Here is a 15,342-nt window from a genome sequence, read left to right as displayed (position 1 = left end):
GGAGGCGCCTCAGCAGCGCCGGCACAAGGAGGCGGTGGCTGCCCTCGTCATGGTGTGACACTATTGCCGGTAGGAGCCAGGTACCAGTGCCCACCCGTGCAGACCCCAGCTGGAGTCCAGCGGCAATTCCCACCGGGAATCAACGCACTTTTTCTCGGCTCGCACCGTGCCCGCCGCGGAAGGATACGGAGCCGGAGCGCCGCACTGCGGCTGCGCTGCTGCAGTTCACCCAAACCTCCGATAAGCCTCGATCAACCTCCCGCGGCGGGCACGCGGGCTGTGACTGACAGTCAATCTAACCAATGAGCGCTGCGACCCCGACCCGCCTCCCTCGCCTCACGCCTGTTTCTTCCACTCCCCTTCCCTTGTCTTTTTTTCTAACACTGCGGGCATTCCATTGGCGATTCTGGCTGCCAATTAGACCCTTAGACCAATCGCAGTGCGGCTCTTTAAGGAAAAGATAAACGCGGCCAATGGGCCGCTTCCCCGCCCAGCGGCGGGGGCGGGGCGGCCCGAGGGGCGGGCCCTCGGAGGAGGTAACGCTGAGGGAAGAGGCGGCGGCCGCACAGCACTCGGGGAGACGGAGGAGGATAAGGAAGGGGAGAGGAGGAAGAAGGAGAGGAAGGAGCGGTGGCTCTCGGCGAATCCTGGTGACTCCCGGTACGTGCTGGTGGGTGCCGGGTCTGGGGTCCGTGCCCCATGGGCAGGGTCGCACCGCTGGCGCTGCGCGGGCCGTGAGGAACCGTCCGGGCCTGGTCCCAGCGGGGCCGGGGGCGCCTCCCTACGCCCTCGCCCTTTTTGTTGTGTTGGGACCCGGGCTGGGTTATCCTGCTCCCGCCGGCATTACCCCCGGGCTGTGGTGGGAGGGCCGGGCTGTGCCGCCCGTGTGTATGTGTGGGTGAGGGGAGGGGGAATAAAGAAGTTGTGCTGCTCCTTCTCTCCCTCGCTCTCTCCCTCCGTGCCCGGTGTGTTTTCCTTGCAGGAGTCCGCAGAATATGCCGAGCTGGAAGGGACCCACGAGGATCATCGCGTCCAGCTCCTAGCGTTGCCCAGGACACCCCCATGTGTCTCGTGGTCGTGCAGTCAGGGTTAGGTGTGCGAAACTCCGTGGAGTTTTGGAGGACAAAGTTAGGAGCGGTGTGGGGTGATGAGTTGTGTTTGGAGCTCGAAGTTTGTGTTTGGCATTGCGAGGTTTTGCCTCACCCTCTTGTCTGTCCCCTCTCCTTGTCTGCAGAGCCGCGGGTTTAAAATACACACAGCCCGCGTGAGACAGGACTTGAGATTACCGGTTTTATTCATGCCTTTAATGCTGCAGCAGCCTGTGTGTTGTCAGAGGGCAAGGGTAGGTGGGATACTGGGGAGAAATTCATCCCTGCGAGGGTAGCTAGGTACTGACTCAGGTTGCCCAGAGAAGCTGTGGCAGCTCCATCTCTGGGTATTGTTTGTAAACAAACACAACCTGGTAAGTGCCTCATCTGTCTCGTTAAGTGCACGGGGAAATGAAAGCTGTGTCGTGATAAGGGCAAGTGGTCGGTGTTGTTGCTGCAGAGTTGTGGAGTTCCTGCTTGTTTGGGTTCTTTTTTCTTTTTGTGGAGAGTGGAGGGGAAGAGAAGTGCAATACAGTGTGGTCTTTTAGTCGTCACTCTGGGGAAATAAAAGAACGGAAAAAAGCGTGTGAATGAGTGGAGAGCTCTTACGATGATTGTGGAGAGCTGTTGAACTGCTGGGATTCAGGCTGCAGGCTGGTCTTGTGTCTCTTTGGTTGTCCGTCACAGTCTCTGACTGAGAAAAACCCAGCACGTGTGTTGTGCTCTTTTCAAATGCTTGCGAGCGGGATAGCATTAGAAAAAAGTTTGTTTACTGGGTTCACCAAAGCAAGTGTCTCCAAAAAAACTGCAGCCTGTGTATATTGTGTGTGGAGCTCGTGCTATCACAGTCCACAGGTATAAACTAGTTAGATTCCATCAGTAGCGAGAGGTTTGTAATAACAGCTTGTTAGGAGACCACAGGTAACAGCAGGTTTTTCTTTTCTCAAGTGTTCTGTCTTAGCCTGGAGAGCTGTACTTTCGAACTGATTCATGACATTATTTCTGTCGGGGCTGGACTCTGTATTGAGGGACTGATTAGTCGTTGCTCTGTTCTCCAGGCTGGGAAAGAAACACCCTCTGGTTGAGGTGAGAGGCCAGCAGAGCGAGGTTGCTTGTTTAGATTTTCTCATGCTTCGTCGAGGTGTTGGTGCATGAGTGGGCTATTTGTGTGCTCATTTTGAGGCACAGCTTTCAAACTTCTAAAGTTTACAAGCTCTGGTGAACTCGGGGATGAGAGTGTGAGTAAAGGAGGTGTTTGTGAAGTCCCTTCCCCCCTTTGCTTAGCACTATCATGATGAAAGATAACATAAGTTACAAATGCCTTTAAGAAGTGGAAGGGGAGGGTCTTGTTTAAGGTGGTTTCCACTTAAAGGTGAGTCTGAGCATATGTTGAACAGCATATTGGGGTGTTGAAAAGAGTAACCTGGCAGCTCATTGTTGTTCTGCGGTTGTGTGGGTCAGATACAACAACAGTCACCAAAAGGAGTGTAAGTGTTTGAAGATCCAGTTTTCTTTATTGAAGAGGCTGGATGTGCATCATAGAACCTTGGAGAAGAATTAATCAGTTTTGCTGAGGTTCTGTTTAACAGTGAAAGAAACAGGGCAATTGAAAAAATGAGTTTAAAGAATTGGATTCTGAACTGTTCTCTTGTTTCCTTCTACCCAGCAGCTACATTCACCAACAAAATCAAATATGCTGGAATTGCACAGCGCATCTCCAAATGCAAGGCTCACCCTGGGTCCTCCTCCATCTTCCTGTTCCACTTGATCTTTCAGAAGTCTTGAGTACCAGTTGATATAATTGAGTTTATTTGAGCTCAGAAAACCCTCCCTGCAACTGAGGGCAACTTTAAAAACAAACCTTGTTTCCATCTTTCTAATCCCTTTCCCACAAAAGCACTTGGAGAACAGGCTTTGTAGTATATTCTGGGTAACAATGAAACTGAGCTCTGCTTGAGACTGAAGCAAATTCCTAAGTTTTGTTTGTATGAAGAACAGTACGCAAAGTTTTAATTATTATAAAAAGTATTCCAGAGTTTTCAAATGTATTCAATGCTGCCTTAATGGTTGTGCATGTAAATGCCCTGTAATTGAAAGCATCCATTTATGGGCCTGACTTGCTAAGTGAGCTGTAAATTCTGCTTTTCAGATTGGATTTAATGACTTTTATCATAAAGCCATAAACTGATTGTGAACTGTGCCGAGAGGCAAACAATACCTAAGCTTACTTTGCCAAAATATTTGTAATTGTTGATTTGTTAAACTGAATTGCTGCAGGTCATGCGATGGGATTAGGTTTTTGTAATAGAATGGAGAGTACAGGCAGCCCTGTGCTCAATATTCTCTGGGCTAGAAGAAATTGGCTACTGCAAAAACCTTCCTAAACATTCCTCTCCACCTCCAGTAATAGAAACTCGGTGTCAAACAGTAAGCCTTCATTCCAGATGACTTTTTACTCTGATTATGTGTTTGACAGCCACAGTATGAAGACCAAGCAGAGACCGCAAGCGAGGAGCTCTTGAGTCTCCCGTCAGTTTAGTCTGGAGCTTGAGTTTGGTTTAAAACCCTGGAGCAATAAGAGGTTAACATCAGATACATAACATAATGGAACCCTGCTTATCAAGGGGGTGGGGGACTGGCTTGTCTGAGGAACATTAGGCCTCTATTGAAAGTGAACTGGCATTAACTAATTGTTAAATACAATTGTTTGGGCTTTAACGAAGTGGAGGAGCTGCTAAGCTATAAACTGAAACAGGTACCTAGGTAACTGATAGCAGCTCTGTGAATATTCCTGTCAAATTTAGCCCAGGAGTATTTATTTTCTAAAATAATGAAGCTGACACTTGCCTGTTGCACATGGAAAATTTTAGTCAAAATTAATGAGGTGAGAAGGGCTTAAACTGCTGTGGTTTGGAGTGCTTAGTTACTGCTTTTCTGGGGCTGTTAATGTCCTTTGAGTTTTAAGAAGCAGTACTCTGATGTTGTTCATAATACTAAGTCAGTAGAAGAATTTTGCATCTTTTTAGAGACAGGTGGATTGGCCAACTACCAATAAAAGTTGTGATAGCTGTCCTCTTCTGCAGTTTTAGGAGAGTTGCTAAAATACATTGGTCTCTCCAATAGTTTAACTAAAGGTCAGTTAAGTTCCTTCTCATGTCTCCTGTTGCAGGCAATTTTTGTATGCCATGAGTGCATGTTTTAGATGCAGTGCTAATTTTTCAATAGCAATACACCTTTTCATGGTGTATTCACAGCACTGTGAATTTCACAGTGCTTTTCACAGCACTGGCTACAATTTGAGGTAGCCCTTAGCAATTGAAGAAAAATCCAGCTTCCCAAGCTTTAAGATCATGATTATGCTTGTTTAGTTCTATATATGAGAAATTTGAGTTCTCTCATTTGTTTCATAAACTTCATGGAGTGAGCAAGACACACAGTCATAATAGGTGAGTAAGTATGTTTTCAATGAGTATAGTGCTGTAGCGTTTCGCGATGCATTGCAATACTAGAGTGCAGCAAACATAAAAATGAATGTGTAAATTGCATCTCTGTATAGACATGGTTCAGTTTCTCACTCTAAAGCTGGCTGAGAGGAGGAAATCCCTTTGCTCCTCCTGCCCTCCAAGGTCAAAAGTATCATGACTTGAACTTCATCAGCTTGTGTCAAAACAGAACCACGACCTTGGTCTTGCAGCTTGGAGCTCTGGTCTCTGAGCTGAGCTGGCCAGAGCTCCTTGGGATAGGAGCTCTCCAGAGCCATTCCCCTGCTGGGCTGATTGGCTGAAAACCTAAACTGGAGTCTGAGGGCATTAGTAGGGCTGAACTCCCCTTCCAAAGGGGAAAACAAACCCTAACACCCAAACCTCAGTGAGGGAATGCAGCCCTGCTCTGACCTGAGTAAGAATGAGCACCATATCATTTTTTTTTTTTTTCTGGCAGTTCTTCAGAAAAGTATCACAAAACCAGGTGTCTGTTTGTATGAAATGAAAGAGTTGGCCCTCCTGGAATCTTGAAAGGCAGTTTTTGGAGGAATGGTGGGTGTGATAGACTTCCCTTGTCCTTTTCACTGAGTCATTTAAGCTAGAGTGTATTCTATCAGAAATGGAAAAGACTGACTTTGATTTTAGTTTAAAGTTCATACTGAATTCAGGTGTACATTGTGCACTTGGTGAAATTGATAAAGAATCTTGTCCAGATTCCAGAATTAATTAACAAAACATTGCCTGTAAAAAAATCTCAAAAATGGGACTAAACAGGGAGGAAATGAGCTTGTAGACTTTCTCTCAAATACCACAAATTATTTTCCTCGATCTTCTTTCCTTAGGAGCTTAACTTTTGTCCTCTTTATTCCAGAAGAGCTCTTGCAAATGAAATTCTTTTAAGCCAGAATACTTCTAGTAAAACCAGGAGAGATCAGATTTCTTTATTTCAAGTTTAAGATGAATAAGCAGACTGATATGAAATATGTTGCATAAGGCTTTAGAATAAATTAGCCAGAAATCACTTGATATTTTTGGTAGCACTAGTGTGTTTATAGTATGTTCCAGACATTCAGGAAAGGAAAATTTCCCTTGAAGATTTTAGTCTGCTAGCATGCTGCCCTTAAGGTTTTCTTCATCTTTTATGCTTAGTTATTGCAGGGATCATGGGCTTAATATTTAATACTTGTTCCAGAGAGCTACAGTAGAATGGAATAATAGCAGACATGACTCAAACTTTGACTTTAGAAGTTGCCAACTATGACACTGTTTGACCAACTATAGAAACATGTGTGCATCAGGGAGCAGAGATATGCTGCGGGGGCAGAGATGAAACAAATACCACCAAAGTTAGGCAATTTGTAGCTTTTCCAGTCTTAAACTTTTGGGAGTAACATCACATGCTCTCTGTGTTCCAGCAATCTAAAGGAACTTTTGTACCTTTCTGGGTAACAGTGAGTACTCCCTGAGTATCCATAGCTGCAGTTTGAAGGCACAGTCTGGAGATGGACTGGGGATGGAAAGGGATGAAGTGGAAGTTTTCTGCTGTGGAACACACTGCTGACCTGGTACTACTAGTTCAACTACAGTTGAGCTTGGAAAGGGATCCTGAAAATCTGCCTCCAGTTATTTACAGAGTACAGCACACCCTGAATCTTGGTGTGTTGTAGTGGATATTGCAAGTAGTGCACAGGAAGGAAAAAAATCAGATTTGGGCCATTGGGCCTCAGCAGAAGAGAGCAAAGGGGTCATGGTGCAAAGAGTAAGTGATGGTGAAGCACATCTGAGCTCCTTTTAAAAGCAAAGGCTGTGAATGCTCAGTCTTTTTGAGGGTGTTGGCTGTAAACTACAAGGGAATCACAAAAAAACACTTAGAGTAAGAGGGGTTGTTACATATTCAGCATATATTTAAACTGAGGCCATTGTAGCAATGTGGAAATGTTTCTTGAAACATTGGTAAAGACTATGTTCTGTGTGCATTTTGGGGAAGAACATGTTTTACTTTTTTTTTTTTAGTGGATGAAGAATGTTTCTCTAGATTTCTGCCTGGTACATTCTTAGCAAGAGGCGAGTGTCAGCTGTGGCAGTGTATGCAATTATTGTTCTTTAGGAGATCAAAGCTTATTCTATTACTGTATCCATTTGAAGGTAAAAGTTATAATTGAGGAATAGAAATGGGATTTGCTGGTCAAAAATGAGCTTTAACAGTGACTCTTAAACCCTTTGGTATAAACAAGGTGTTTCTACTACCATCTGGGTGGGTACAGATAGAACTGAACACAGGTCTAGGGTTCCTTATTTTTATTTGAGCTCCTGACAGATGTTATGCAGCAGACATGTGCAACCTGCCTTCTATCTCCAGTTCCTCATGAGGTGTAAATTTATGTCTTTGTACTTTTTATTTAAATTATAATGTTGGGAGCTTTAGGATAATATGACCAAAGGGATAACTGCAAAGATAACCTTAGGCTGGTGCATTTTTTCCTGTGGTCCTTAGATTAGTCCTTATGCAGTGTCTTAAATACTCGTAATTTAATTGGAAAACTAAATCTTTCAGGCTTGGCATCTGTCCAGGGGAACATCCCAAACTGTGTGAGCTGTGTTCAGATTTCTTTGTGATGAGAGGCTGAAACTCCTCTAATTTGAGGGAGAAATGTGATTCAAGTGTACAGTTGTGAAGCTTGCAGACCAGGTGAATACAAATAGTTCTTCAGCAAAGTTTGCAGTGGTAGAACAAGAGTGACTTTCTGAAACTAGGAAGGGAATAAATTAAATTACTAAAAGTAGTTATTTTAACAGTGGACTGCTAAATACTGCCACAGAGTCTGTGAGTCTCGTGCAGTCTGCCACGAGAGGTTGTGAAGGCATGTTCAAAAGATGGTTAGATGGATTTGTGGACAGCAAGTCCATGAACTGCTTCTGATGGGAGTAAGTAGAAATGTAGCCTTTAATTTTGTGTTGTAACAGTTTAAATTGCTGAAGGAATATGAGGAGAGTGGACTGCAAGAAAACAGCCAGGTTCGTATTTTCCTTGAGTAGCGTGTCCTTTTGCCTCCTTAGGAGACTTTGGAGCACTAGGCTGATGCACCATTGCTGCTTTTTCATTGCAAAATCAACATTTATCCAAATTGCTCATAATTCAGCCCATTCATGCCTTGCAGGTTGCACTGTCTTCTCTAGGCTTGGAGCAGAGTGCCTTTTTCATAAATTAAGCTGGCTGAAATACTCTCATGTGAGTACTCATCACTATTGTCTGAAGTATTAAGCTGAATGAAGTCCTGTCCTACTTGTGTCACATTCTCTCTGCTCACCCTTTGAAAGATACAGCGCCACTACTGGAATAACTTACTGACATTCTTATTGATAAGTCCTGGCAAATCCCTGACACGGCAAAACAGTAGCTAGAAGGAAAGAGTTAGTTTAAGCCTCCCAGACTCCTAGCCTGCAGCTGTGATGTATGTTGTGTTTTTGTTAAATAGCTGCTAAGCTGTAAAAGTCATTGCTAGAAAGGGCTCTTTAAATGTGTCTCTTAGTGTTTTGGATTTTTTTACAGCTAGTTTTCATGGAGGTAACAGATCAATTTGTGCTTTTTGACATCTGCAGAAGCTGGATGAACACACACAGCAAGGCAACTGTATAAAATTAAGTGTAGTATCAGGAAATTTCTGATTAGTTAGGTTTGAGGCTACAGTCTTTTGGAAATGTGAAAAGAGATTTTTTTAAAATTTATTTTCCTCTGAATATGTCAAAATCATATGTGAGTTCAAATACAGAAAAAAATTGAAATGTGTAGAATTTCTAAATTCCTTTGTGCTCCATGCCTTAAGTTACTCAATGTGTGTTTGAAGCAGAAAGGCAAATCTTTGTTAGAAAAAAAAAGAAACCACTGGAGAATACGTAAAATTATATTTCATTCTTAGGGGAGAGAATACTGCAAAACTGAACATCTCATCATAGGGAGTATTAAAAAGCTGAAAAGTTGGATAAAAGCATTGAGAATGTTTGGAAGGCCTAGAAGAATAGGCTCCAAAAGGCTGTTTACTGCCTTGGTGGTAAATGAGACCTTTGTGAAGTCTGTGTTTTATAAGGCTGACAGTAAAAGGAGCATTCTCTGGCATTGAAAAGTGTCAAATTTAAAGCTAAAGAACAGAAAATACTCAGATAAGGATAAGAATTGGTGTGTGGATCACCAATGATAGTGGTGGTTGATTGCCTACATCTGTCAGCCCTGAATTTAACATTCAGATACTGTACCATCAATTGCTGCTTTTTGAAACAGGGTCTTAAAAACCAAAGAGGTTGTCTCCTTTAGTTCAGTCTTTCTGAATTTCTTGTGTGTGCCTCTGAAGTACCCAATGCTGGCCTTGTTCAAAGGCTGGTGTATTTTTATAAAGCTCCCAGTGTCTGCTGCTCCCTGGTTTAGAAACTGAGTGTATTTCTTCAACCAGCGGAGGCCATGCAAGCCTGTGTGTTTAATCTCTGGAGCTGCTGGTGTACTCATTAGGGGTCTAATGTGTCTCACTGCCGGGCTCTCAAATGGTTCAGAGCATGTCAGGCTGCTTAATTCGGCTTTGTCACCAAAATAAATGATTTAAATTAAAGCACATTTCCAGCTATGCAGTCAACACTAGCACTGCAGTTGAAGTCTGGTGCTAGAGTTCTTTTTCCCACTCCAGTAATTCATCTGACATCACTTGTAGTACATCACTACCATGTGTGAGCAGCTCGTTAGCTTGAAAGAGAACTAACTTGGCAAAAAACCCATAAAATTGGTGGGTCTTTACTCTTAGCTGGCTGAATCTTTGTGTAAGAGCATTAGCACTGGTGCTGAGGTGGTGGTGCCACAGGAAAGAAAGGAAGGGGAACTGGCCTTCCTGTGTCAAGAAGCTTTTATGTTGACTTGACTCTTTATGATACTGTAGAGTCCGAATCAGTGTTTCATTAAAAAATGTTTTCAGTCCAGTTTATTTTTCTTGTTTGCTGCAGCCAGGCCTCAAATGCAATGCTCAACAAAACCTGCAGTTGGAGTTATTTGGGACAACTTGATAATAATTTAATGTTACTGGAAGAAGGAAATTTCTTTATAGTCTTTGAAAATAAATGCTTTAACTTCTTACCAGGGCCTGTACTGACAAAAATGTGCAACAGTTTAAATCTGAGAGAGAGCTGATCTGGGTTGGGTATAAGGAGGAAATTCTTGTCGCTGAAGGTGGTTAGGTCAGGGCACAGGTTTCCCAGAGCAGCTGTGGCTGCCCCATCCCTGGAAGTGCTGCAGGCCAGGTTAGATGGAGCTCCGAGTAGCCTGGGATAGTGGAAGGTGTCCCTGCCCATGGCAGAGAATGCAGCAAGATGATTTTTAACAGTCCCTTCCCAAAGCACTCAGTGATTCTGTGACTTAGGATGGATTATTTTCAATGACTTGCATAAAATTATCAGTGTCGATCTTGGTCCCTGTTAATTAGAACTTCTGTCTCTGTGACCCCAGAAAACTACATTGCTTGATTCACTCATATTTTTGGGTGCTCTGAGAAGCCGGTTTTTGGAGATGTAATTTATATGAAACTGAAATGTCATGCCTACTGAATGTTCTGTTTTGTGAAGTTGCAAAGTTATGACTTAAATTACCTGTAGAATATAATCTAGTGTTTGTTGACTTTGCCCTCACTGAAACTGCAAGTATGTGAGAAGGCATAAATTAGCCATGAATTCTGTAGCCTGAAGTACCTCGAATCATGCCGTTGTGCAGGTGGGCGATTTCAGTAAGATGAAGTTGGTATATTTTGGATAGATGTGGGGAGTGTGCCTGTACAGGTTGGAGAGGCATGTAAGCTGCCTTCAAAGCTCAAATCAAGTAGCCTGAAGGTAGTGCTAGCTTTTAGCTAAAACAAGGTATTTTCAGCTGACTGAACTAACTTACACAGCTTGGGAATATGGGAACTTTCTGGAGTTGAAATACCCATTTGTTGCCTAGAAATAGGACCATTTTTGACTTCAAAGCTATGCTTTCATCCATAGGACCATTAATGTCCTTGAGCAATTTCTAACAGCTGTCTGCCTGTTGATTTCAGGTATTTTATTTTAATGCCTAAAACCAGTCTAATGGAAGCTGCAAAAGCAAGATGCTTTTTTCTAAGTGGCTATCATTTCTCTTTTAAATGATTTGAAGTGCATATTGCAGTGAATGCTAAACATAGCTCCTGTTTCAGCATCCCTTTTAATATTTCATTTTATATTAATATCCTGATCAGGATATTAAGGGAGTTATACTGAATGAAAGGCTATCAAAATTGAAAACAGACAGTTCTACTACCCTGATGCCTGCAAACTAAGATTTTAATTGTTCCTTTAGTGAATTTTGAAAGACTTGATTTTAAGGGCTGCCAGCTGAGAAGATTTATTATCGATAGGCCATTGAATTTCAGGGAGGAATAGGCTTATTATTAGACTTAGGGGGAAACTGAATTTGATGTCCCCAAGGAAAAAAATTGATAGTTATTTAAAACATGACCAAAAAATGAGGAAAGATTTGTGAAATGGCTGGCTGTTGGAAGGTTTCTGTCAAGCTATAATGACTAAATCACCTTCCAAACACAATTTCACCTGCTAAATTAATTTGGAGATGGGCAGAACATGCAGATATGTGTATGCCATTTGCCAGTCACTTGTGGAAAATACTAATAAAGTACTAAAACTGGCTAGCCCTGCTACAAAGCTAGACTCAAGTTACCTTCTGTATTTGCTGAAGTTTGCTTTAGTCATAAAAGACTTGAGAAGAAATTAATTTTCTATTCTAACAGTAATCTTGGTCTGTGTTAGCTGTTAAAGAGCCTACAGCAAACTTCATCTCTTGATCTTTTATCGATGAAGTATCTAACCATGGTACAGACTACTTCTGAGCTATTTATGTATTTTTTTTTTTAATTTTTTTTTTTGCGGGGGGGATGCAGTGTCCTGTGGCATTTGGCTGTAAAAGGTCCTAAGGCTGACAGGTGTTTGTTTCATGTGAAACCTCAGTGGTAACATGTCTCTTGTTTTGGTTTGTGTTTTTAGGGATCAGACGGGAATCTCCAATTCATTGCTTGCTGAGTTTCCTGTCTGGTGAAAGTCATGTCATCCATATTGCCATTCACTCCACCAGTTGTGAAGAGACTTCTGGGGTGGAAAAAATCTGCTGGTGGTACTGCAGGGGCTGGTGGTAGTGAGCAGAATGGTCAGGAGGAAAAGTGGTGTGAGAAAGCAGTGAAAAGCTTAGTCAAGAAGCTAAAGAAAACAGGACAGCTGGATGAACTGGAGAAGGCAATTACCACTCAGAATTGCAATACAAAATGTGTGACAATACCAAGGTAAGTGCTGTTGTATTTGAAATTTTTACAGCCACTTAGGAAATGACTAAATGGATGCTCAGACCTTCTGTGAACAAACGACTAAAAAACCAGTTGCATGTTTTTGATTCTGTATTGGATTATTACAGTGCTTCCTTATAACTGAATCACATGCTTTGTGAAGTCACAATTTAGTTACATTTCAATTTTCATTGATATGTAGGGTCCTGTTTGTATGTATTCTGATGATTTCAGTTTAACACTGTTCTTAGTTTGTAGCACTGCCTTATGCTTTATATTTAAAAACCCTGTCTATACTTGGGGAGGGGGGCATGCTTGAACCAACACTTTCCCTTCAAAAAATATCAAAAGACTAGTTTTTCCTTGGTCAACACTTCAGTAATCTAATTATTTTTGGTTATATCTGCTAGCTGAAGTTGTGCAAGCTGCCTCCATTATCCTTAAAAAGGGAAATTTTGTCTTTGGATGAAATTCAGGTTGTCTGAAGACCAGTTAATTTACTGTAATTATTGTTACTGTTTAATGAAAGCACTTTTTGTTTAATAACATGGGGTACTTCTAGAATTGCTCTTCTGCTCCTGATATGTATAAACATTTTGATGAACGACCAGCATTCTACCCCTTTGACTTTCCCAGCTTAATTCATAGCAACTGCTGTGCGAGAGCAAGGGTTTGTAAGTATTATGCAGTCTGCTCTTGATTCATGTTGCACTGAGATCCCACTGGGGTGCCAGGGCAAGCTCATTGTGTGTGACAGAAGTATCAAATCACTTCGCAGGTGTGGTTTTCCATGGAAAAGTTAGAGGATCTCACTTTTCTGGGCATTTAAGTCACTTGACACCAAAAATATTTATAGAGGAGAGAAACTGCATCTGTTTTATGAACTTCATTTCGGTATTAGCACATTCATCCTAGCTACTTTTAAACTTTGTATTAATCATAGTGCAAACTAGATTTGACTGGTGCCACTAATGATTCCATATATCAAATGTGTTGTAGCTGTTATCTGATAATGATTTCAGCATTCTGTTTTCGATTTGACACAGCTATCTGGGAAAGTCATAAGTATGCCCTGAATGAGTGACTATTTTAATTCTTTTTTTTTTTCTTCCTCTTTTCTGTTCACCTTTTGTTTCTAATGCTGCCCTCTGCTCTTATTTTCTTCCCTAGAATATACCCAAAAATTTCTGTCTCTACCTTCTGCCTTTTTCCAGATTGAAGCAATTGATTAAAAAACATTAGCACTTTCTTGTTTTAGTGTAGTATCAGCAGACTAAGATTGGAATCTGTAAGGTTATGTATTTCTTGTGATTACTCTGTGTATTTATCAAGTCTTTACTGAGACAAATATGAAGTGCTAAATTCGAAGTTGTTTCATAGGACAGAAGTTAAACACACTTGAAATAAAATGTGTATCTATCTTCTAGAGCTCTTGGATTTTATAGAGCTCTCCTGCAGGGATACTGGAGCAGTAGATAACTGCTACTTCAGAAAAATAGGTGTCTACAATGAATTTCGTTAGAAGGTACTTGGAGTATTCTAATACATCATTATTTTTGAGCTTCTATACTACTCATAGTAGACTAGAGTATGCTTGCATGACCTTTTATGCTAAAGTAGACATAATAAATAATTCTTTAAAATGGAATACAAATATTCTGTGATCAGCAGTTCTTGCTTTTCTCTGTCTTCCGCTCAGCTGTAAAAAGAACTGGACCTGGATTTTACTTCTCTTGAGTTCCTTAAGAGTAAGCCAGTAAGCATTCTTCAGGTGGTGTTGGCTATTATACAGCGTTTAATTTTAAACTAAAAAACGGTTTTGGCATTAAGGGGCAGGGTGATATCAAGGTTGCCAGCAGTGCCATACAGAATTTTTGTATTTCACAGCTGGGTTTTGTGTTGTTAATATTACTTCACTTTGACAGCGGGTTCCCAAGGAATAAATGTCAACTCAGTACTGTAATGACTTCTTGGAGATTCTCTTCTTAGATTTAGTAAGTTAATGAAACCACTGTTTGCGACCCACTTTAATGAGTGTCTTAAAGATCTGCAGATCAGCAGGGATAAATAATAAAATGCTGAATTTGAAACTTTTTTCCTTACTAGTCAGCAGGAAGTTTGTGGTGCCAAGCTGCTGAGATGCAGTTCTGATGTGACAGCTGGGCTAGCTTTCCAAATGTTCTGCTTGGGGAGGGTTTTTGTGTGTGTTGATTTTTTTAGCTAGCTTTAGTTTTACCTACTACTGCTTTTTAATTTGGTGTAGATATTGACAACTGTCGTGGGATGCTTCTGTTTGTCACTGTTGCATTATTCCTTAAAAAAAGTTTCAGTTGAAGTTTCACAAGTTTCTGGTCCCCTGGGAGATTTCCAGAGTGTTTGATACGGTGTTTAACTCTAGTATACTTTTTCATCATTGAATCCTAAAGCATCTGAACTCCCACAGACATTTCACCAAACTGAGAAGCAGCCTGAACAAAAGTTGTATTAAGTCACCTACTCAGAAATCTGCATTTCTTACTGTGTGTCATTGATGATCATGCTGAATCAGGTGTATTCTGCTCCTGTGCTGTTTGTCAAGGTGACTGCACACTAAAGGAGGCTGATCCTATGTGTACTACACAAAAGCTGCTCATGTGGTAATTAACACAACTTCTTATGAGACTAATGGAGGTTCTGAGAAAGCAGAAGCAAACAGATGGAGTGGGTGTTGGCATTGCACAGCAGGATTGCTTAGCTCTTCATAAGTGGGTCAGTAATCTAGAGCAGAGGCTAAATAAGTACAGAAGTCGTTTTGACACTAGCCCTCTAAGTAATTTGTAGCTATCTTGCTGAATCCTCCCAGCAAGCCAGTGGGATTCTAATCACATAATCCCTGTGTATTCTGAAACTACATGTTGGCACGTGAGTTCACTTTTCTAAAATACATAGTGAATTTGGTGGCATTTAAGAGCTTGTCTTCATCCACTCTCATTCCGCTTTGACATGGGTGGATGATGCAGTCAGTGGAGAGACAGTGTGAGCATCCTTCTTCTAATGGAACAGTTTCTTCCTTCCTAGCCTCGATTATTCTTTTGAATCTCAGAATCCTAGAATGTTTTGGGTCAAAAGGAAGCTTAAAGATCATCTAGCTCCAGCTCTCCTCCCATGGCCATGTGCAGAGGCATCATCCACAAGACCTGGTTCCTCAAAAGCCAGTCCAGAAGTGATTTCTAACTAGTGACGTCTGAAAGTCAAGCATTTAACAAACCAAACCATACCATGTAGTGAATAATGAGCTGACATATTGACAGTCTTATCTTTGTTATTTAAAAAGTTGCTTCAGTGGTAACAGCACAGAGAATTGGAATCCAAAGTATGGAAGCATCCCAGTATTTTTATGTGATGAGCTGAGTCATTTTCTGTCTTAAAAAGAGTACAGATATGCTTCATGCC

At 41.6% G+C, this 15,342-nt stretch overlaps 1 protein-coding gene across 5 annotated transcripts in view; it reads left to right on the top strand.

Moving 5' to 3' along the window:
* The first annotated feature begins 553 nt into the window (after positions 1 to 553).
* The window catches only part of SMAD2 (SMAD family member 2), a 49,089-nt gene continuing 34,300 nt past the window's right edge, over positions 554 to 15,342 (top strand). For all 5 annotated transcript variants that reach the window (XM_088054075.1, XM_014257054.2, XM_014257052.2 and 2 more), the window contains exons 1-2: positions 554 to 660; positions 11,618 to 11,910. In XM_088054075.1, the coding sequence (XP_087910201.1) occupies positions 11,675 to 11,910 (236 nt within the window). In that variant the 5' untranslated portion in view covers positions 554 to 660; positions 11,618 to 11,674. The remainder of the gene's footprint in view (positions 661 to 11,617; positions 11,911 to 15,342) is intronic.

Source organism: Pseudopodoces humilis, chromosome 4 (assembly GCF_049639895.1).
Source record: "Pseudopodoces humilis isolate 2021_Gansu_Grassland_sample_001 chromosome 4, ASM4963989v1, whole genome shotgun sequence".
NCBI classification, from domain to species: Eukaryota; Metazoa; Chordata; class Aves; order Passeriformes; family Paridae; genus Pseudopodoces; species Pseudopodoces humilis.
This window is presented reverse-complemented; position numbering and strand designations above follow the sequence as displayed.